Genomic DNA, 24067 nt, shown 5'->3' with positions numbered 1-24067 from the left:
CAGGTATTTCGAGCGCATGTCATGCATGGGTACAATATGGTGGGCCCACTCTAATGTGTGGGTTTGGGTAGAGATCGTAGACCCCACCCATCAAAAGATGGAAAATGGTTATGCATGACATGGGTTTGGTAGGGATGGTTGGCCCGGCCCACATCAAAATCTCAGGCGTAAAATTGTAGGCCCACCCTATAAAAAAACATGGGGAAATAACATATTCACCACTTTCCTTTTCTTTCTTTTTTACTTGGGACAACTGCCTCTGGTGTTAAAGAGTAGTCATAAATAAACTAGAAGGGGATTGTCACAAGTAAAATAAGGAGGGCGAATATATCACTTCCCAAAACATGAGGTGTCAAGCGGTGGTCCCATCCCATCCCATCTAGCATGAGTAGGGGTGGCAATGGTTCGGTTTCGGTTCGGTTCGACCCCAAACCGAACCGAAATTTGAATCGGTTTGGTAAACCAAACCGAAACCGAATTTTTGGTTCGGTTCCGCCAATTTTGCCACCGCTTAGTCATAATAATTGGAAATATTCGGTTTCGGTTCGGTTTGATCCTCAAACTGAACCAAACCGAAATTTGAATCGCTTTGGTTTAACCAAACCAAAACCGAATTTTCAGTTCGGTTTCGGCTCGATTCCGGTTCGGTTTGGCCAATTTTGCCACCCCTAAACATGAGATGTAATTGGTGGGCCCCACCGAATGTAGGCAGGGTTATATATTCTTGGCCCCATCCTATCATTGTGTCGGTGTAACATGGTAGCGGGTTCCACAATTTGCTAAGAGTAAAAATGGGGGAAATGAAGGAGATAGAGTGGTTACATAATTTCTTTGGGAAAAGAATTGCCAGTAAAAAAATTTCATGAAAAGAAAACAAATGATATATATTATAGCTAGAGTTTACATTTGTAATGTTTTAAATAATTTGGTGGCTTGTCATGGGCACCCATCTAGGCTGCGACAGGGATGGGTGAGAAAGCCACGATGGCTGTTTGGGAAAATGTATGAAAATTTTGGATTATATCAATAAGCAACAATTATAAAATAATAAGCCGCACGTAATCAGATCATAAACAATAGAAAAATCAGAAGTTAAAAAGGAATGGAAGACTTATCTATTTAGTCGAGGAAAAGAATTAGCATCTTCTGGTTTTTAGTCTTATATGTTTCTTCTTCTAAGTCTTCGTGTTCGTATTTTTCTTGCATATGAAACGACCACTATCTTCAAACATAAAAAGGCAAACAAATAGAAACTTACTTCAATGACTTACTAATTAAGTTACAACATTAATTAACAGAAAATCTTAATTAAGACTCCTGATTTCTTGTTTTCCTTCTAACTCTCAAAGTCAGAAATTAAATAGGATTTGAATACTAAAACAAATAGGACTCGAAAGTTGGTAACTTGGGTGTAAAAAATTCATGAGGTACCTTGTTAAAAGAAAATAGCTAACGATTCTTGGGTTAAATTAAACAGTTATGGGGAACCATAAGATAAACTGTCCATATATTCTTTTATCGAAATTTCAGTATTTTCCTCAACATATTTACTTTTAGAGGAATACTAGACTGAAGTCAAAGAATGTTAAAAGCACATTGGTGATGTGCAGCTAATGGAGGAGTCCTTTCATCTCATTTTTGCAAGGACTCCCTTTAGCCTAGCATTCCTCTTGCTTTTAATTTCAAAAGTAATTTATTAATGGCATGACAGTTCGTCCCGGATTCGAGTCGTGGAAACAGCTTATCTGCAAAGCGGGAGTAAGGTGGTGTACATGTAGCCCTCCCCTGATCCCACAATGGCAGGAGCCTCGTGCATCAGGCCGCCCTTTTTTTCATTACGGTTCATCCCAGGTTGAGCCTAGGTTGGACAGCTAACCGGTACCCCTTACCAAGGGTCCAATTATCAACAAACGATTGGAACTTGAAAGAGAATTAAAAGTGAAGAAAAGACACTACTATACAAAGGGAAACATGGAACTAACAGGACTATTCATGGAAATTGCACTTTACACTTCGAGTAATAGAGAGAACAATAAACTAAAATTCAACCAAAGGAGTAAGCATTGCAAGTTGCGTTGCCTTATTTTGTTATCTGGGTATTGTCCATTTTCTTTTGTCCCTTCCAGGCTGTGGATTGCCCCCTATTTTGTAGGCCCACTTTTTTCAACGCTGATGGGTGCTTAACTGTAATCCCAAGGGAGTTTGTTCCCTGTGGTGTGGCCTTCGAGCCCCCCTATCTTTGTACTCTTTTCCTTTTATGATTTCTGGTTGGGGTCCTGCCTAACCCCATCTTACCAATCAAAAAAAAAAAAAAAAAAAAAGTTGCGTTGCCTTTCCGGATTCAGATTTAAAAGAGTTTAAAATATTTAACCAAAGGAAGTTCCCGCAGAAAAACATCCGAATTGCCATTGCTTCTTCCCATCTTCACCCTCTTTAATTCCCATCAACTCTCTATAATCCATAGCCCAATTCAACCCAGCACTCACCCCAATACATTTAAAAGGACCCAATACCTCAATTCTCACCTTCACCAAACCCTGTGGCTTCCTCATACTTCTTGACACTGGAAGAGCAACCGGGCCGGACTCTCTTTGGTTTCCGGATCCTAGTACAGGCCTTAACAAGCAATTAACTGTACCAAGTAGATGGTCCTTCAAGACTCTCCGAACACTGTAAATCTCGATGAACACAGACAAATTCGCATCGGAGAGGATATCTTCAGTGATCACAAACACAAATTTGTCGTTCCATGTGGGATTCGGGCCCCCGACTCTATCGACCCGGGTCTTGAACTTCTGGTCTGGGCGGATCCACACCTTGGCGTATGTCTTCATCTTCTTGCCTACTTGTTCTAACTGTTGGGCTGATTCTATACTCACTCCCAATAGGGGGAATTTGCTAGTTGAAGAAGAAAAGGTAGAACCATGGGAGGGGGATTTTTCAGGGGAAGAAGAAAATATGGAGTAATAGAGTGGGGAATTTTCATTTGGAAGATGAAAAGAAGGAGATGGAGAAAGGGAAGGTGAATTGAGAGGATGAATTGCTTTTTCCATTGTAGAAGAAAAATAATTATTTTGCAAGTGTAGTGGTTTAGACTCTAGAGATTGCTTTTAAAGGCCAAGGTCGTTGTTTGATTCTCCTCAAACTCAAGCTGATAACCCTAGTAAGAAACTAAGAATCACATTGAAATAAGGACTCCTTTTAGAAGTTTGTTCCGATGATTTCTACTCTTACGTGAATTCGTATTTTGGTTGGTTTGAAATTTCTAATGAAGATTTTTGACTGCCTCGAGCATCAAGAGGGTCTCACTAGCCACACTAGGCGAGATTAATCCGGTGGGCCGCCCCAAATATCTCTTGAATTAATATCGTATCCGTAAGATCGATAACTTTAAAAATCAACGGTTTAGTTAATCTTCTTGTAACCCTAAAAACACGTTGGTTATCGTATCACGATGGAATAGTGGGACAGTCCAGCAATCACACTTCAAATCACATGAACATGGCGTAGATGGATCATAGGGTTCATAGTTGTCACAATTCTAACTGTGGTCGTAAGGATATCATTTTTTATCTATGAAACAAGGGTTGTAGTCTTGTAGATTTTGATTTGCTAAGGTGTTTCGGTCTAGGGAAAAGTAAATTATGGATAAATAATATCTTCAATGGATAAGTATTCAATGGAAATAAAATTCCATAGTGTGGTAGACTTGCAATTTTTCTTGGAAACAAGGAATTTTTTCAATATTGAATAAAATCCAAGGAAAATGATTTTACTAGATAGTTATTTTTAGTGCCATAAATCGGTGTTTGATCTGTCTAAAAGATGCTTTGCGTGATCGATTGATGCAACCGTGTGTGTGGAGTGGAGTATACTGTGTGTTTGTGTGCCGGCGTGCCAGCCTCTCTCCAGGCAAGAAATCGGAAACTCAATTCCAGGAGTTCTCAATCGAAACGTTTTCATACCCTGGGATTGGATTTCAGGCGATTGAGAAGAAGAGGGGTAACGACACTTCTTCCTCGTGCTCCTCTGCCTTTACACATAGGCTTTATTCACTTGTTTTCCTGGAAAAGGAAAAGAAAATGCTTCCCGGGAATCTGAAGTGGCATTAGGAAAAGAAATACAGGGAATCTGTGCAGGAAAATGTTTCCCTGAACTATTTCTGGACTGTGCCTTTGCGAAGGAAAAGGTTTACATGGAAACTGTTTGCCCTTCTTTTTGCACTAGTTTTCCAAGAAAACGAAATCCGTGTGCTTTTTGTCGGAAATGAAATCCCTAGAGGGGGGGATGGGCATTTCCATGTCATTTTTTGACTTATTACAGAAATTCCACATGTGTAATTCTATTTTCCCTGGAAAGCAAGTGAACACCAGAATTCTGTCTTGTTAAGGTCTTGTCAAGGAAAAAAGAGGTTGTTTTCCAAGGATTTGCTTTCTAGGGAACACAAGTGAACAGAGCCATATGGAAAGGACTTTTTAGGTGGAGACGCGACATTAAAAATAAAGATGTCGACGCACACAGAATGTGAATGGCACGTTGACACGAGCAGAATGTGAACGACTCACGATTGGTTGATGCGCTGAGAACGTAAACGACTCAAGGGTTGACAGACTGTCGGACTCAAGCTAAACAACACAAACAAAACGCTAGTCGAGGGGTAGTGAATTAAAGGGAAAGCCTCACCTGGAAAGATGAATTCATCGCTTTCTTATCCGGGAAAAACTATAGCTATGAAAAAGTATAAGTGGGCTATAAAGTAAAGATAAAATGCTGGTATATGTTTAGATTTTGTTATTTGACCTCTTCATTGGAGATGGACACCTCGTTATATAGCTTTATTCGGGTAGCCGTTCCTCATTACCCCACGTTCTATTGGAGGGAACTGTTTAATAATTTTTAATAACTGCTCATGCTAGGCTCCCTTATTCTCACGACCTTCTTCTTCTAGGTGGTTATCACCCACATTCCTATGATCAGCAACGGTAGTGCCACATCTTCTAACTACTTGGTGTTTTGATAATTCAATCCCACTCACCCGATTGGCTTTTAAAGATAAACATATACTTTGACGGGAGAACCGTCAACAACTGCACATCCTTCTGGGCTCCAATATACGTACATTCCTCCTCACGTTTATTAAATGCCATCGTGGCATATAACTTTGTTCACCTAATTCAATATGTACTAGTACTCAATAACTCGGTCCTTTCTGCTCGACTAAACCCTGAAATGGGTGTAAAGAGATGTATGAAATTTATTTTCTTGAAATTAAAACAACTTTCCCTGGAAAATGAGTTTTCCAGTAATAAACACATTTATCAGAGATTTTTTATTCTAGGTTAAAATTTTCTCCAAAAAATAGACCAAAAAAAAAAAAAAAAAACCCTAATCGTACCTGTTATTAGAACACCAAAATTTGCATCCATGGGCGTAAAAAAAATTATTCAATGGGAAAAATAGAAAACAATAACAAGAATACGTACTTTATCTTGTTGACTAGAATACCCATATCTTATAGAAAATAACCAAACTACCATATATCATGAAAAATGGATCAAAATACATGCACCTCATGGAAAATGACCAAAATACCCCTACACAAAGATTGTGTTTGAATAATAAATTTGTCTATCCACACTAAATTAGAGAAAATGGCAAAAAGATGACTAAAAATTTTAAAAAAAAAAATTCATAAAAATCCCCTACGAAATAAAAAATAACCAAAATACACGTATCCCTTATGACCAAAATAGCCTACTCTCCTTAAAAATGTTCTTATCTTAAAATTACTAAAATTCTCCTATCATAGAAAATGACCAAAATACCCATTTTCATAAAAATTAACTAAAACACCCTATCTTATAAAAGAACAAAAATACCTTTTATCTAATGGGAAATTGTCTAAAATAGGCCTACCTCATATACGCCCTATTCACCGAATTTTCTATTTTTTTGGTTGGTAAGCTAGGGTTTGGCATGGACCCCTACCAGAATTTGATTAATAGATGATAATGAGTTACAATCGTGTATAGCAAGCTCCGGAGGAGTAGGGGTGGCAAAATTGGCCGAACTGAACCGGAACCGAGCCGAAACCGAATCGAAAATTCTGTTTCGGTTTGGTTAAACCAAACCGCTTCAAATTTCGGTTTGGTTCGGTTTGGGGATCAAACCGAACCGAAACCGAATATTTCCAATGATTATGAGTAAGGGGTGGCAAAATTGGCGGAACCGAACTGAAACCGAACCGAAAATTCGGTTTCGGTTCAGTTTCGGTTTGGTTTTACCAAACCGATTCAAATTTCTGTTCGGTTCGGTTTGGGAGTCGAACCGAACCGAAACCGAACCATTGCCACGCCTACGGAGGAGTCTAGACAAACAATATCAACAAGTTTGGGAGGAAGAGAGACACGGGGGGTACAATCCCCAGTGCATGATTCACGGAATTTTCAATTACTTTCGAAATAGGACACATCAATTAAAAAAATTTGGATCGTTGGATTGTTTCCAGAGCATATAAGAATGGCCGCGTATTATAAAGACACAATCTAGAAGTGCCCAAATTGCAACCGAATTGTTATTTGGTGCACACCCAAACCCTCGCAAATTACTGTCAGAGATAGCTGTAATTGGGGGTATGCATTTACAAGCATCCTTTAAGCAGGAACTTTGAAAAAAAAAAAAGAAAGAAGAGCAGCCCAGTGCACGAGGCTCCTGCCATTCCGGGGTCTGGGGACGGCTAGATGTACACCTGCTTTGCAGAGAGACCGTTTCCGTGACATTTCGATTGCGAGGCATGGAGAAAAGGTGGTAAACTATAGACATATTCATTTTTATACCATATTGTTTTCCATATTTCATCCATCAAGTATCATGTTTGAATGAAATCCCTGTAAATAATTGTCATGTGTGGCATGTTTTTCGTTCTGTTCTCCTTGTGTGTACTCTTTCCATGAAATAATTATATAATAAAATTCAACAAAAGGAGTTAGCGCTGCAAGTTTGGTTTTGCTGATTAGGATTTACAAGAGTTCAAAGTTACGCGGCGGAAGCGTGAGGAATGACGAAAGTTATGAAGGAATAGTGAAGAACCATGAAGTCTACTCCTAAGGATGATGATAAAGAGAAGAACCTGGGTAAGGTTCAGGGAAACTGAACTTCTAAAGCTAGAAGATGGAGGCGATTATAAAGAAAAGAACCCGGTAGAGTTGGGTAAAGTTCAAGGAAACCAGCTAGAAGATGGAGGGCTCCAAGCTGATTTGATCCAATGAAATAACTAGCTCTGATACCAACCGACACGGGCGGAAGCATGCGGAAAAGGCCAATCACTCTCTCACCTAGGAAAAAAGGAAGAGACTGTGAAACTACGAATTACTCCAAAAGCTTAAGCTGTTGGAGAAGGTGTTATTTAATCTTTTGTACTTTAACACTAGCCCTCACGTGTGGCTCCTCTTTGTTTGGAGGTGTGGCTCCTCTTTGTTTGGGTTGGCCAACACATGGCATATGTGGCCCCTCATTTAGGTGTCGCCACTGCATGTGGATTTTTGCTAACAAGGAGTCCTCAGGACCTTTGGTTCTGATACCATGTGCAACTACCAGTTACTCCAAAAGCTTAAGCTGGTGGAGAAGGTGTTATTTAATCTTTTATACTTTAAAAGAGAGATCACTATCTCTTCCTCAAAGAAACCCTTTAATACACAAGGATCCTTGAATTCACAAGGAAATTAGAGGAAAACTGAAATTTCATTCCATTGTAATCTAAATTTTAGATACACAAAGCGCATATTTATAGATTGCAAACTAGAATCCTACTCACACTCAATTTTCTAATTTTATCCAAACTATTAAACAAAAAATAAAATTAATAGATCTTAAGAAAATCATAAATAGCTTCCTACATCACAAAGTAGTTGACCAAGTTCACTATGGCCCGGTCCGACCTGGCTTGCTCCCTTCCATGAAGTGAAGTTCCCGCAGAAAGGCATCCGAATCGCCATTGCTTCTTCCCGTCTTCACTCTCTTTATCTCCCATTAGCTCTCTCCAATCCATAGCCCAATTCAACCCGTCACTCACTCCACCAATACAAGTAAAAGAACCCAGTACCTCAATTCTCACTTTCAGCACTCCTTGTGGCTTCCTCAAACTTCTTGACACAGGAAGATCAACCGGGCCGGAGTCAGTTTGATTACCGGATCCTAGTATGGGCCCTAACATGCAATTAACTGTACCAAGTAGATGGTCCTTCAAGACTTTGCGAACACTGTAGATTTCAATGAACACTGACGAATTCGGATCGGATTGGAGATCTTGGGTGATCACAAAGACAAATTTGCCGTTCCACGTGGGGTTCGGGCCCCCGACTCTATCAACCTGGGTCTTGAACTTCTGGTCTGGGCGGATCCACACCTTCGCGTATGTCTTCATCTTCTTGCCTACTTGTTCTAACTGTTGGGCTGATTCTATAGTCACTGCCAAGAGGGGAAATTTGTTAGTGGAAGAAGAAAAAGTGGAACCATGGGTGGGAGATTTTTCAGGGGAAGAATAAGAAGTGGAGGGATGGAGAGGGGATTTTTCAGGGGAAGAAGAATTGTAAGGAAGAGAAAGTGAATTGAGAGGATGCACTGCTTTTGCCATTGTAGAAGAAAACCAAGAGGAGAAAAACGATTATTATGAAAAGGTTGTTGTCTAGACTGCTTTTAAAGGCCAAGATCGTTGTTTCTATTCTACTCAAACTCAAGTAAGAATCAGACTGAAATAAGGACTCTTTTAGTAGAAGTTTTGTTCCGATGATTTTTCTCTCGGACGTGAATTCGTGAATTCTTTAAAAGAACTAAAAAGGCGGTTTAGTATTTAAATTGCGGGGAGATGTTGAATTCGCACACCTTTCACCTGAATTGATGTGGCAGACTTTTTAACGCTTTTTCACGGTCAAGAGTTGCGAATTATCCTATAGCGGGGCGAATTTATAAGTTTCCCTTGGTTTGAAATATCTATGGTGTCCCACAAGGACACACTACGCGTGATTAGATCCAATAATCTAGTGGCGCAGCAAAAATCAATGGCTTAGCTTACCCTAAAAATGCGTATTCTATCACGATAGAGCAGTGGGCCAGTCCTGCAATCACACCGCAAATCACCTAAACATGGCAGAGATGGGGGCGTCGGGTTGATCGTTATCAATATCATAAACGTAATCCTTTGTATATAGTTTTCATTTTTAGAAACAAGGGTTTTAGATTTTGATTAGATTTTGATTTGGTAAGGTGATTGGAAAAATAATATCTTCAATGGATAAAATATTCCAAGGAAAAAAAATTCTACGGTATGGTAGATTTGCAATTTTTCTTGGAAACATAGACTTTTTTTTTTTTTAATATTGAATAAATTCCATGGAAAATTGTGCTAGAGAACTCTTTTCCAAGAAAAGAAACCGAATTTTTTCCTTACGGCCTCTTTTGATGTATGAAATTTATTTTCTTGAAAACAACTTTTCTTGAAAAAAGAGTTTTTTCATTCTTTACCAGTGATCTTTTATTCCTAGGTAAAAATTTTCTCCCAAAAAAAAAAACAGAGAGAAAACAAAAAACCAAGTCAAACATGTTATTTTTACATCTATCCTTTGAACACCCATATTTACATCCATGTTTAGGAAAAAAGAAGAAAATGACAAAAATATACACCCCAACTTGTTGAAATGACAAAAATAGCCATACTTATGGATAATGAACAAACCACCATTTATATCATAAAAATTTGACTATATTGCTGTTAACTTACCAACTTCTCCAAAAGCTTAAGCTGTTGGAGAAAGGTGTTATTTATCTTTTATACTTTAACAATTACATGTACCTTATGGAAAATGATCAAAATACCCTTACACAAAATTGTATTAACAATAAATTAAGGAAAATGATATCAGCACTGCAATGTTTTAATAAGATGCGTGAAGCATCTTGTCATTTAGTGTTTAAAGGACTTGTAAGAGCTTTTTGAGAACTGTAATATCCTTCTCCCAGCCCTTTAAATACTACACGACACATGCGTTCGCCCATCTTATTAAAACATTGCAATGTTGATATCATTTCCCTAACTTTATCTATCCACACTACATTACAGAAAATATAAAAAAGACAAGAAAAAAATTTTAAAAACCTAAAACAAGAAAAAAAATCATAAAACAAGGAATCAGGGGGTATTTTGGTCATTATCTCTGACCAAAATACCCCATATTCACTTAATTCTCAATCACTATGTTGAAGAGGGTAAATCAAATCACCTCGTTTGGGGTAAGTGTCTGGGGATGTGGCTGTTTGATTTTACTCTTCTTCATTTTTTTAATCTAACTGCGTATTTGCAAGCCACTGATCATACATATAGGATTGTCCCATGCCAAAAAGTATTTAAAGAGTACGGCCCATCTAAGAGGGACTCATAATTTGGTTCGCTACTATAAAGACACAATCCAGAAGCGCCCAAATCGCAACTGAATTGTTAATTGGATGCACATCCAAGCCCGAACAAACTTCAGACAGGGATTGCACAAACTGTATTTGGGGTATACATTTACATGCATCCTTTAAGGAGGGACTTTGCTGAGCTAGCTATTCGGTTAATGAACCAATTTCTGGTCTTGAACCATCAAACATTATAAATTGGAAAGACAATTGGATTGCTAGGCACGAGAGGATGGGTCGTAAACTATAGACAATCATGAAATGATTACACACAAGGAGCACACAATGAAGACATACCAAACATGGCAATTATTTACAGGGGAATACAGGCAGATTCATTCAAATATCATTCTTGATGGATGAACTATATCCAGTTTGATCATCATAATATTTAGACCAAAGCATGACCCCTCCATACTTGTTAGAATCTTTAATGATGGGGAGCACTTGAGAGGTAAGATCATCACTAGGAATGAAGCCACTTCCGGCCGCTTCAGGGGCGGCTGGTAGTCCCAAGAAGATTTTTCTGGCCGGAATTGTTGAGGTCCATTGCTTCCAAGCATCTTCAAGTTTGCAGACATCACCAGTTGTGTATTGGCAAGGGGGGTTGTTGTAGAATTGGACCCAAACATAATCAAAGAGACCCGTCTTAAGGGCACCCCCAATCCATGCGTCGGGGAAGGGACATTGGGGAGCAGCTGTCAAGTACACCTTCTTACCTCTTTTGTTATATCCAGAGATGTACCTGTCGAGGTATAAATGATTAAATAACAACTTTAACAGCTTAAGCTTTTGGAGTAATTTCCTAATGGCAGGTCCTGGTTCAAAACACTGCTTGATATTCAAATACCCTTGTACAGCCAACCCATAAAAGAGGGCCCACACGCGAGGGGGAGTGTTGAAGTATAAATGGTTTTGCTAGGTATATTGGGAACGTGTTTTTACACACGTTTTGAGAATGTTTTGAGACTTTTATAAGCGTTTATGACTATTTCGTCAGAAAAAAGCGTGAAAACATGGTCCCTATGCACTTTAACGTCATTAAATAACATGATCTCTAACAGCTTAAGCGTTTGGAGTGAAGGGTTGTTTCACAGTACCTAGCAAGCTCATCCCAGTTTAGGTTTGTGCCTCCCTCTATGTCAAAGTCTATGCCATCTAGAACGGCATTGCCAAGTGGGCGAGACGAAGAATGTCCCCCTAAAAAGTTGTCCCATAAGTATGTTGGCACTTGCCTAGCATCTTCGGAGGAGGCGAGGTAGTAGCTCCCTGCCCCACCTCCTATAGATAGAATCACCTTAATGCCTTGCCTCTGGCATGATCTTATGTCGTCACTCAAGCCAGTGCAACCATTAGAGTATGGGTCACAATGGCCGGCGAGGTTGATCATCGGAGTCTGACCATTGCCAAATGAAGCGAGAAATGCTATGTTTACGAAGGCATAGTTCCCCTTAGCACACGTTTCTGCTGAGGTTCCTTCATTTCCGTTTTGACCCCAGTATATGGCAATTCCTCCTGCATATGAAGCCCCAATTAGTGAAAGTATTAGTAGGGAGAGCAGAAGTGGATAGCTAGCCATGTTAAGTCAGAATCAGACAACTATATCCAAAGAAACACTAGAGAGCAAAGGAAAACTGTGGTGTTTCTCTGCTCCAAAATGGTGAGGGAGGCCTCCTTTTATAGTGTGAACATGGGGCCTACTTAGATTATTAATGATCATGCTTTTTGTGATTTTGCTTAAGCTTGAGCAAAGAAATCCTTGATTTACGTGGCATTTGGGTTACTTTGTCCATTTTTGTGTGTGTTTTGTGAGATGTGATTTATGGTTACTTTTGTAGTGATTTTGTTTGAACGTCCACGGCATGTTATGATGGTATGCCAATTTGGCAATTTCCCAAATACGTAGAATTTCACAATTGAAATGTATATTAATTTAAAGTAGGGAAAATGACCAAATAGAAACGGTTTCTTCTGACTATGACATTTCAAGAGTGGTGTTTTCTAAATCACCAAATAGAAGTGATGTTGACTGGTTTGGATGCTTATGTGACAAAAATACCCTTAGTAAAAAATACCCTCATTTTAAAATACCGTCACCTCTCTCTCTCTCTCTCTCTCTCTCTCTCTCTCTCATGGGATGATCCCAACCATCAATTAGAGGGTCACAATTCCTCTCTCTTTCTCTCTCATGGGATGATCCCAACAGTCCATTAGAGGTCTCTCTCTCTCTCTCTCTCTCTCTCTCTCTCTCTCTCTCTCTCTCTCTCGTGGGATGATCCCAACCGTCCATTAGAGGGCCCCAATGCCCCCCACTCTCTCATGGGATGATCCCAACCGTCTATTAAAGGGCCACAATGCCCCCCTCTCTCTCTCATGGGATGATCCCAACCGTCTATTAGAGGGCCACAATTCCTCTCTCTTTCTCTCTCATGGGATGATCCCAACAGTCCATTAGAGGGCCACAATGCTCTCTCTCTCTCTCTCTCTCTCTCTCTCTCTCTCTCTCTCTCTCTCTCTCTCTCTCTCTCTCTCGTGGGATGATCCCAACCGTCCATTAGAGGGCCCCAATGCCCCCTATCTCTCATGGCATGATCCCAACCGTCCATTAAAGGGCCACAATGCCCCCCTCTCTCTCATGGGATGATCCCAACCGTCTATTAGAGGGTCACAATGCCCCTCTCTCTCATGGGATGATCCCAACCGTCCATTAGAGGGCCACAATGCCCTCTTTCTCTCATGGGATGATCCCAATCGTTCATTAGAGGGTCACAATGCCCCGCAGGTTCGTGCACCTCTCTCCGGTATCCTCTTATTCTGAGTAAACCTCCTCTCACAGGTTGGTAGTCTCTCCCTCTCAGTTGTTTAAACCCCTAATTTTTTTAGAAATCTATGGTTTAAAGCCATAAAGTTTGGTTTAAACCCCTAATTTTCTCCAAATTTTTCACAGATTTTTGGTTTAAACCTTCAAGTTTGGTTTAGAAATTTAGTTTAGAAAACCCTATATTTTACCAAATTAGTTGAGAAAATCGTATATTTTGGAAAATCAGTTTAGAAAACTCTATAATTTTCCCAAATCAGTTTAGACTCAAACCAATAAGTTAGGGTTGGTACTCTCTCTCTTTCAGTTTGGAAAATCAGCAACTAAAACCCTAATTTTTTTTTAAAATCTATGGTTTAAAGCCCTAAAGTTTGGTTATGTTTTTTAGAAATATATGGTTTAAAGTCGTAAATTTTTGTTTGAACCCCTAATTTCTTAGATTTGTATGGTTTAGAGCTCTAAAGTTTGGTTTAAATCCTTAATTACTTCCAATTTTTTCACAAATTTTTTTCGACCCACAATTACGGGCAACTTCTTCCCGCCGACGTATTGAAATGATACCGCATCCTTTACAAAGCCGTCGACGTGTAAGATAAAAGAAGCTCTTTGTTCTACCGTTCTTCTGTTTACACAAAATTAAACCATTGTCAAAATAACCAATTGAAAAAAAATCATTCCAATTAACAAGTAAAGCAGCCATTTTAGAATTATGCACAACTTCAACCACTACTAAATCTCCATAAAACAACATAAACCACTACTAAGACAATTTGGGCCACTTTTAAACACTCTAGACCACTACTAAGTCATGACAAGGAAATATGAACCACTGCTTACCCTATATAAACCACTTATAAATTCTATAAACCACTGTTAAGCCAATATAAACCACTTATAAACACTCTAAACCATTGGTAATCCTAAATAAACAACTTATAAACACTCTAAAACCACTGGTAAGTCTATATAAACCACTTATAAACACTTTAAACCACTGATAGGGTTATATAAACCACTTATAAACACTATAAACCACTTATAAACACTATAAACCACTGATAAGCCACTCTAAAACCACTGGTAAGTCTATATAAACCACTTCTTACCCTGTATAAACCATGTATAAACACTCTAAACCACTGATAAGCCTACATATACCACCTATAAACAGTCTAAACCACTGATAGGCCTATATAAACCACTGTTTACTTTATATAAACCAGTTGTAAAAACTCTAAACCACTGATAAACCTATATAAATCACTTATAAACACTATAAACTACTTCTTACCCTGTATAAACTATGTATAAACACTCTAACCCACTGATAAGCCTACATAAACCACTTATAAACAGTATAAACCACTGATAGGCCTATATAAACCACTGTTTACCTTATATAAATCAATTGTAAAAACTCTAAACCACTGATAAACGTATATAAACCACTTATAAACACTATAAACTACTTCTTACCCTGTATAAACCATGTATAAACACTCTAAACCACTGATAAGCCTACATAAACTACTTATAAACAGTCTAAACCACTGATAAACTTATATAAACCACTGTGTAACCTATATAAACCACTGTGTAACCTATATAAACCACTGTTTACCCTATCTAAACCACTTGTAAACACTCCAAACCACTGATAAGCCTATATAAACACCTTATAAACACTATAAACTACTTCTTACCCTGTATAAATCATTTATAAACACAATTATAAACACTCTAAACCACTGGTAACCCTTAATAAACCACTACTTACGATTATAAATCACTACGGAGGAATCTTACCCAAAGAACCTATATAAATCACTTATAAACACCCACTTCAGTACTGGTTTATGGTAGTGAAATAGTGGTTTAACTTAAGAAATTAGTGGATTACAGTAAAATAACAATGATTATAAAGTGTTTAAAGTAATTTAAATAAGATTAAATAGTGATTGAAGGCTTTCTGCAATGAAAGACAGTAGTTTAACATGAAAAACTTTCATTCAAGTTTATAAACATGCCTTATAATGGAAAGAGAAGGGAGAGGGGTAAAAATACACACCTTTCCATTCAATGGAAGCTTTCTGCAATGGAATGGTGGTTTCTAGTGAAGATTTTTCAGATTTCCAAATCCAATAACGTTTTTTTCCAATATTTCTTGAAAATAGAGGCGTTGTGCAATGCAATGAAGGGTTAGGAAGGCTTTCACATCTAAATATGAGGTTTTTAGCAATAGAATGGAGCTTTTCGCATCTAACAATGGAGGTTTTTGGGTTTCAAAAATGGAGGTTTTTGGGTTTTTCATACGTATGTTTTTTGGGTAGGTGGGAGGAAGAAGAAGAAGAGGGAAAAAGGTGGGTTTTGGGATTTGTTTTCCCCTAAATGTAATCATTTCAAATAGGTGATTTGATAGAGAGAGAGAGAGAGAGAGAAAGAGAGAGAGTCAAGGGCATTTTAGTCATATACACTATTGATTGGTGATTTAGAAAATAGCCCTCTTGAAATGTCATAGTCAGAAGAAACTGTTTCTATTTGGTCATTTTCCCTTTAAAGTAAGCTAATGATTGGTACCATCATGTATGATTCATCACCCATGACCCAGACAAACATACATTTATATACACGAGTATTGTTTAACTGATGTGTGCCCTTACAAAAAACTTAGCTACAAGCTGGGGTGAGCATTATTCGGTTATAACCGAATAACTGAACCAAATCGAATTTGGTCGGTTCGGTTCGGTTTCGTTTAGTTTTTTTGGATATTCGGTTATTCGGTTTCGGTTATCTAAAAAAATTTTGGTTAACCGAAATTATGATAAAAACCATTTTTTTCAACAAAAAAAAAAAGTACTATATGTGCACTCCGTAGGATCATCAAAACCGTTCATTTGATTTATCACAACTTAATTAAGTTGTGTTCAAAAAATCATTTCGATCGGATGATCCCAGCCCTCCGATCCAAATCAGGATTTTACTTTTTTTCCTCTTTTTCTCCCACAATTGGTTATTCCGTTATAACCGAATTTTTTTCGGTTCGGTTTCGGTTGCCGAAATTTGGTAACTGAAATTATTTCGGTTATCAAATTTCAGTTATTTTGGTTCGGTTATAACCGAATAACCACCCCTAGCTACAAGGGTGCCCCGTTGGATCCACATCACCCACCTATATTTATAATGGCACTAAAAAAAATTTAAAAATGAAGGGCCTGTTTGGAAAGCAGGAATTCTCTGAAAAGGTTCGGAAAAGAAATCCGAGGGCCTTATACTCGTAGATGACATAACATGAAAATCACTGCGATCAAATACTTCTAGGCACAAGATCAGAGAATTTGAAAGTGGATTGTTAATTTTTTTTCTAAATTGTACATCACTATTTGATTGGATTATTGGGATTAGCTAATAAGTACACTTCTAGTTCTGGTCATATTATTTTCATTAAATGGGCCTATTGCCACGCTTTTCTCACGAGGTATGCCCAAATTTCACAATATTAGGGAGAAATCTATCTTAGCTCTTTTGCATTCATGAGCAACATAATAGAACTTAGGATGAGAGGGAGGGGAAAAGACACGAAGGAAATTGGCTTACTATAAGAAAGACAATGCCTAGATACCGTCGACGTTCAAACACAATCGCTAATAAAGTATTCATTAATGACAAAACCACAAAACAGAGGAACCAGAAAGTGGCCCACAAGCCACGCACAACTGTTGCTTCCACGAGCATCAGTCTAAGCAGAGTAGTGGCCATTTTCCTTCCTAAGTGGGCCAATGTTTCTTCTATAAAAGGGATGCTCCAGCAATCCTGTCGAGCAGAGAAACCCTTAAGGTTGCCTTGGCTATCTAGGGTGGATAGATTTTTTATATTAAAGCTAATCACACTTAGCCCAACATGGCAGGCCAGACACTAGCATCACCACTTCTGCTCTCCCTAGTAATACTTTCACTAATTGGGGCTTCATATGCAGGAGGAATTGCAATCTACTGGGGTCAAAATGGAAATGAGGAACCTTAGCAGAAACGTGTGCTACGGGGAACTATGCCTTCGTAAAGATAGGGTTCCTGGCTTCATTCGGCAACGGTCAGACTCCGATGATCAACCTTGCCGGCCACTGTGACCCTTATTCTATTGGTTGCACTGGCTTGAGCAACGAGTCTGCCAGAGGATAGGCATTAAGGTGATTCTATCTATCGAAGGCGGGGCAGGGAGCTACTCCCTCGCCTCCTCCGAAGATGCTAGGCAAGTAGCAACATACCTATGGAACAACTTTTTAGGGGGACATTCTTCGTCTCGCCCAATTGGCAATGCCGTTCTAGATGGCATGGAATTTGATATAGAGGGAGGAACAAACCAACACTGGGATGAGCTTGCTAGGTAATGCGAAACAACCAATGACTCCAAAAGCTTAAACAGTTAGGCCCTGTTTGTTTTAGATTATGACAATCGATTGTGGAATCCCCAACCGATTATTGGACTGAAAATTGCATTAAATTTGTGTCCAATAATCGGTTGGGGACTCCACAATCAGTTGTCATAACCTAAAACAAACAGGCTCTTAAGAGTTGGTGTTATTTAATCATTTATACTTTAACACTCCCCCTTATATATGGCCCCTCTTTTTTGGGGTTGGGGATTTTTAATCCCAATGACTTGCTGGGTTTTGAGACCTGCCATGAGGCAATAGCTATGATACCACTTCAAACAACCAATTATTCCAAAAGCTTAAGGTTTTACAGTTGGTGTTATTTAATCTATACTTCAACAGGTACCTCTCTGGATAGAGTAAAAGGGGTAAGAAGGTGTATTTGACAGCGGCTCCCCAATGCCCCTTCCCCAACGCATGGATCGGGGGCGCCCTCAAGACGGGACTCTTTGATTATGTTTGGGTCTAATTCTACAACAACCCCCCTTGCCAATACACCTCTGGCAATATTGGAAACCTCGAAGATGCTTGGAAGCAATGGACCTCAACAATTCCGGCCACCAAAATCTTCTTGGGACTACCGGCCGCCCCTCAAGCGGCTGGAAGTGGCTTCATTCCTGCAAAAACTCTCACTTTCACAAGTATGGAGGGGTCATGTTGTGGTCTAAATACTATGATGATCTCACTGGATATAGTTCCTCCATCAAGACCCATGTTTGAATTTGAATTACTCAAACATGGAATCATGTAAATAAATATCATGTGTATGCTTCCTTCCCATCCATGGCTACCTTTTATGTTATATTGTATGAAATAAATGAAGAAATGTATACTAGTGCCCTGTATCTCAAAATCATGCATGGATTGAAGACGTTTGGATCAGTGCCCTATCTTTCTCTTTATGCCGGTGGATTTCTAAGGGCATGTTCGTTTGAGATTGTGACAACTGATTGTTAGCCCAAAACCTATTATTGGAATCAAAATTACATTTAAATTTGAGTCCCAAAATAAGTTTGGGGCTCACAATCGGTTGTCACAATCTAAAACGAACAGGACCTAAACTTCTATTGCACTGATTGTTTTCGATTTTGAGAACCTATTGTGAATCCAAGACTGATTTTTGGAATCAAATTTACATTTACACCCGTTCATTTTGGGTTTTCAGAATCAATTTCGGGTTCAAAATTGATTGTTGGACACAATTTTGGGTTTAATTTTGCTTCCAATAATCAGTTTTGGACTCAAAATCAATACTAAAGATCCAAAACAAACAGGACCTAAGTGAAGCTAGCAGCTAGGGGTGGCCAGAACCGAAGAACCGAACCGGAACCGAACTGTAAAAAAATATTTTTGGTCCGGTTCGGTTCCACTAATGAAGAACCGAACTTATTCGGTTCGGTTCCGGGTCTAATGTTCTCGGTTCGGTTCCGGAACCGAAGAACCGAACTTTGAATATATATATATATATATATATATATATATATATATATATAATATTTTTATATTTCTATTATACATATACTTAATAATATAAATTACTTATAATATTAATAAGTAATAGTTAATACTATTCTTATAATAAGAAAGTCACTTATATTATAACTTTAATTAAAAGTTTTTATAAATTATAATTAATAATTAATAATTAGCCATTAGAACCGAAGAACCGGACCGAACCGAACCGATTATGTTCGGTCCGGTTCGGTCCTACTGTGTACTACGGTTCGGTTCGGTTCTTACGGTTCATGGAACCGAGAACCGAGAACCGAAAAAAAAGGAACCGAGAACCGAACCGGTTGGCCACCCCTACTAGCAGCCTACAAAAAGTATGTTTTCCCTCTTACCGCCTAAACATCTTCAGTTCCCACATTGGACAGTGGAAGAAATCTTCATGGGCATTTAATGCATCCGCATGCCTCTTGGTTTATGAAAGAGAAGAGAAGAAGGGGAACCTATGCGCATGGGCCGTTATGTGCATGCCAATATGAGGGATTTGGCCAAACCAGTCAGAAAACCAGTTAATTCGGCGAGTGCGCACGATAACACACACACACACTTGCCCAACCCGGAGCAGCATAGCTCAGCTCGGTTTGTGCATGTGTTGCCCAAGCTTTTTGTCTTTTGTTTATTTTTATTTTTAATAAATAATTATTGTGAAAATCTAACAATTAGATCTCTTAAATATTTGACCGTTTATTTTATCGATGATCCAACCATTGGAAACATATAATCGATCGAATGTACGTTTTCAAAATGACTCTTTACAATGTTTTAGAACCGCTTTGATTTTAATTGGTTTTTTCAAAGGTTGTCATTATGGCTCAAAAGGCGTATTGAATGGACTCATTTTGGCTATGTAGGATAGAAAAGACTGTTGAGGAAACACGAGCGGACAGCAGTGGATAAACTTTCCCCTTCTATCTGTAAATAAAGAAACTAGCGCCAATAACAAGAAATCACAAAGCATAAAATAGCAATCCACCAAATACAATCAAGAACACAAGTTTAACATGGAAAACACTCCAACGTGAAGGAAAAAACCACAAGACAAAATCCGAGAGAAATCCACTAAAAAAGATAAGAAGGATACAATGTCTTTTGTCTCAAGTTTTCATAAGAATAGAATAATAATAATGAAATCTTGAAAGAAAGACGGATTTACCTCAAAAACTCCTTGCAAGAAAAGTTTTTCTACCTCTAAAGCTCGAGCGTGAGATCTTCTTCTTCTCCAAGAACCACTTCAAAACCCTAGGTTTTGGCTTCTTTCTTGCCTCTTTCGAAAGTCAAATGGAAGGGTCCCAAACCCTCTTGATTTCTTTTGCCCTAGCAAAACCCTAGAGAAAAATACAAAGAAAACCCTTCCTTTTCTTTTCCTTTCTTTTCTCTCCTCTCTTTTTCCTTTTTTCCTCATCTTAATTTTCACTGTTTTACAGTTATCACTATCACACATGACACACCCCACTCACGAATCTCACTTTTCTTTTCTATTTTTTGTAAGAGACCTGAGTTGTGGGGCGTGGGACCTACATGGGGATGGACCCACAAAAACCATGCTCTCTGTTACGCTCTCGCTCTCTATTACTCCTTGTTCTATGTTTTGAAATTTCTTTTTAATTTTTTTCGTTATTTCTTGATTTTTTAGGCAATCAGTAGTTTTAATTGTTGGGGGATTCAACCTGTTCGATTATGAAGATCGTATAGAGATCGACGGTGCATCGAGCAGTATTATCTTGGGCGATTGCATTAGTATCTGCTGTACCATAGTTTCTTCTACAGAGGTGCAAATTTATCATAAAGTGAGCGACCTACCTAGTGTGTGCCTCATCTTGCCTCATTGAAAAGGTGACCTAAAATTTGCTAAATTTTCTTTTTCACAAAAATATGGTACGTCGAATTCATACTCTAGCGAAAAATCAACAACATGAACTACTACAACGCCAAAAGGACAGGCTCAATATATTATGTTTGAAACTTATTTGGTCTTTACACGCATGGAAAACCCTTTGCATATCAGGTGACGGGTGTTTGCACCTAGTACCCTCATCAATTCAAACACTTGCACCCACTCCTACATGGTAATATCTAGTGAGGCCCACTTCTTAGGATGATTCATACCCTTCATTTGATAGTCTACAAAGGTAATTAAATAAACAGTACCCCGTAAATCATCTCCATAGGATGATGGATCCCTCAGATCCGTAGAGGTTTCTATATTGTACAGTCCCATTGCAAATTGGAGGGTCCGATCATCCTATGGAGATGATTTACGGGTATAGACTATATCCGTTGTGGGACACCAATGAACGTTTTGGATCATCCTAAGTGAGCCCCACTGTTCTTTATGAAACTCACTGTGGACATATCATTTATCCACTGTCCCGTTCGTACTGCAAGAAAAACATTTCTATGGGAAAAAAATTTCCTTCCATAATATGATTATGGTAAATTTAAAGTGATATCATTATATATAAATTGAAGGTCTCTCTAAGTTAAAATCAATTAGAGTTGGTTAATGTCATCTTTTTTGAAGTATAAATGATTAAATAACACAACTCTTAACAGCTTAAGCTTTTGGAGTAATTGCTAGGTGCAGGGAACTTAACTGTAGAACTCACCCCTTAAAGCTAGCCATTAGAAGGAGGGTGCCCATTCCCTTATATGTTGAAATTTTGAAAAGGCTGTTTGAAGAGGTTTGTTTGAAAAGGCATCTTTTTCAAAGGAGGCATTAATTTGGAACGGCATCAATTTGAAATGGTGTCCATCCTTGAAAGGGTGGGTGTGTCAATTCTTGAAAGGGGGTGTGTTCATCCTTGAAAGGGTATAACCATTCTTGAAAGGTTGTAACCATTCTAAAAGGATGTATCTACTCTTTAAAGGATGTATCCTTTCCAAATAGATGTTTTCACTCCTATAAATAGAGGGTGTGGTCTCCTAATTTTTAAAAAACTAACTAACTAACTCATAATTTGAGTCTCTTGCGCTCTTAACATTTTCTCTCTTATGAAAGCATTTTGCCATATATTCGAATTATTCCTTTGAGAAATTTATTAGGGAATTCTCCAAGATTTGCTACTCGTAGATTCCTCCGAGACTTGGTTGTATCCTAGAGGATATTCGCATAATCTCGTAGCAAATTTGTGAAAACAAGTGAGAGCGAATAAAGCCTTGCTCTGCTTGGTTGCTGGTAGATGTTTGGAGGATTTGGAGAAGAAGAAGTCAAAGCGAGATTAAAAGCAAATCAAAAGGAACTCAATCAACGGGGAGATTGGGAGCAAATCTAAAAGATGTTGTTTGGTTTGGCCAAGATTTGCTGAAGATTTACCACTTCCTAATAAAACTCAAAAGATAAGATTTACTCGAGAATTTCTCCCCTTTTTTCTTCGATTTGGAGAAATTCTTCGAGCGAATTTTGAGTGTTCTACGTCAGCCGACAAGCGTCCGACATCCCTTGTAGTCAAACTCCCCAATTTCACTAAATTCTCTAACAAACACCCTTCAGCGAATCAGTAGAATTACATTATCTGCTGTTTTTCTCAAAAAACGGCAACCAAACATAGCATTAAGGAAAGTGTTTCGCACACACCTCAAAGTCCACTTTCCTTATACCGTTTACATATCATCTCTAAATCATTATAACCCATCCACGCCAACATCACTTTACTAATGAGGGACTAATTGCTTTTGCGTGGAACCCCAACACTAGTTTCACAATCTTTTCTAGTAAATAGAAATTTAATCTTGCCTATATCCCATCCTATTTTGCTTAAAAATCTCTCTCTCTCTCTCTCTCACGGAAATTTCCTTTGCAGGTAAAGTTCGATTTGGAGAATTCATGGATTTTTTCAGATGGAGACTAAGGCAGATGATAGAAGCGAAGAAAAGCAACGTACAACTATAGAAAACGATAAAGATCCTGTATTTCACGGGGGGAAAGGTGAAAGCTCATTTAAAGGTACAAAAATATGAGAAGCGTGACTGTTGATATTCCGATCCACTTGGTGGATTCATGTCCAGCCAATTCCGCTGATAACGCCTTCATTGGATGATCTATGATGCCAATCACCCTTTATTCCGGAAAGAATAGTTCAATCATTGACTTTTGTATTTATTTATCTTACATATGAAGTGGATCCTCTGAATCCAACTCTATGAACGATAGGGACGTACACAAATGAGTTGTAACTTGACAAATGATGTGGGTTGGACTCTCACATGGAAGTTGATAGTGTTTGTATGCGTGGCATAGACTCGGAGAGTGGTGGAATAGGAAGCCAACAGGGAGCTGGATTTGCTTGGAATTACCTTGGAGAATAGTGGTTTGTTGTGTTTGGTTGCTCAGAATAGACTCCGAGGGTAGTGGAATAAGTTGGGGTTTCTTTACCAATATAGAGATAAGTGAAAGGGAACAGAGAGAGAGAGAGAAGGGGAGAAAAGACATCATTCCCAAAAACTTTCAAGCAAAACTCAACCTTTTGAGGGGGATTTGGTTTAAAAGGTAGAAGGAGGAGACAAGAATTCAAACTTAGCAATAATCTCCGAGGGGTTCAATGCAATATCGGCAATAACAAAAAGTGAACATCCCAAATGCAACCGAAATTCCGATGGCTACTGGAATTTTGTGCAACCAAACACATTATTTAATCGTATGGGTGTAAGATAATACCAAAAATGTCTATTAGATGGTACAAAATCCAAGTATATTTTGCCTTAGTAAGAGATATATATATATACCTCTCATATTTTTCCCTTATGAGCTAGACATGAGAGATATTTGGGATATAATATCTGTCCTATGTCCCGTAATCAAGGTGCGACCCTTATTAATTGATCCAACAACAGGTTAAGGGGCACTTTTGTTGTCCCACATC

The 24067-nt window shown here is 38.5% G+C and overlaps 1 protein-coding gene and 1 pseudogene across 1 annotated transcript; one reads left to right on the top strand and one right to left on the bottom strand.

Moving 5' to 3' along the window:
* Positions 1-10791: 10791 nt before the first annotated feature.
* LOC143862182 (acidic endochitinase-like) lies at positions 10792-12031 on the bottom strand. The gene is made up of 2 exons (XM_077373187.1): positions 11553-12031; positions 10792-11197 (listed from the first exon to the last, which is right to left on the bottom strand). Exons 1-2 carry the CDS (start codon positions 12029-12031, stop codon positions 10792-10794), a joined length of 885 nt encoding a protein of 294 aa, XP_077229302.1.
* Positions 12032-17167: 5136 nt separating this feature from the next.
* Positions 17168-18419, top strand: LOC143862234 (acidic endochitinase-like; annotated as a pseudogene).
* Positions 18420-24067: the final 5648 nt, after the last annotated feature.

Source organism: Tasmannia lanceolata, unplaced genomic scaffold (assembly GCF_043159265.1).
Source record: "Tasmannia lanceolata isolate RefF3 unplaced genomic scaffold, GAP_Taslan_0.1 ptg000037l, whole genome shotgun sequence".
In the NCBI taxonomy this organism is placed as follows: Eukaryota; Viridiplantae; Streptophyta; class Magnoliopsida; order Canellales; family Winteraceae; genus Tasmannia; species Tasmannia lanceolata.
This window is presented reverse-complemented; position numbering and strand designations above follow the sequence as displayed.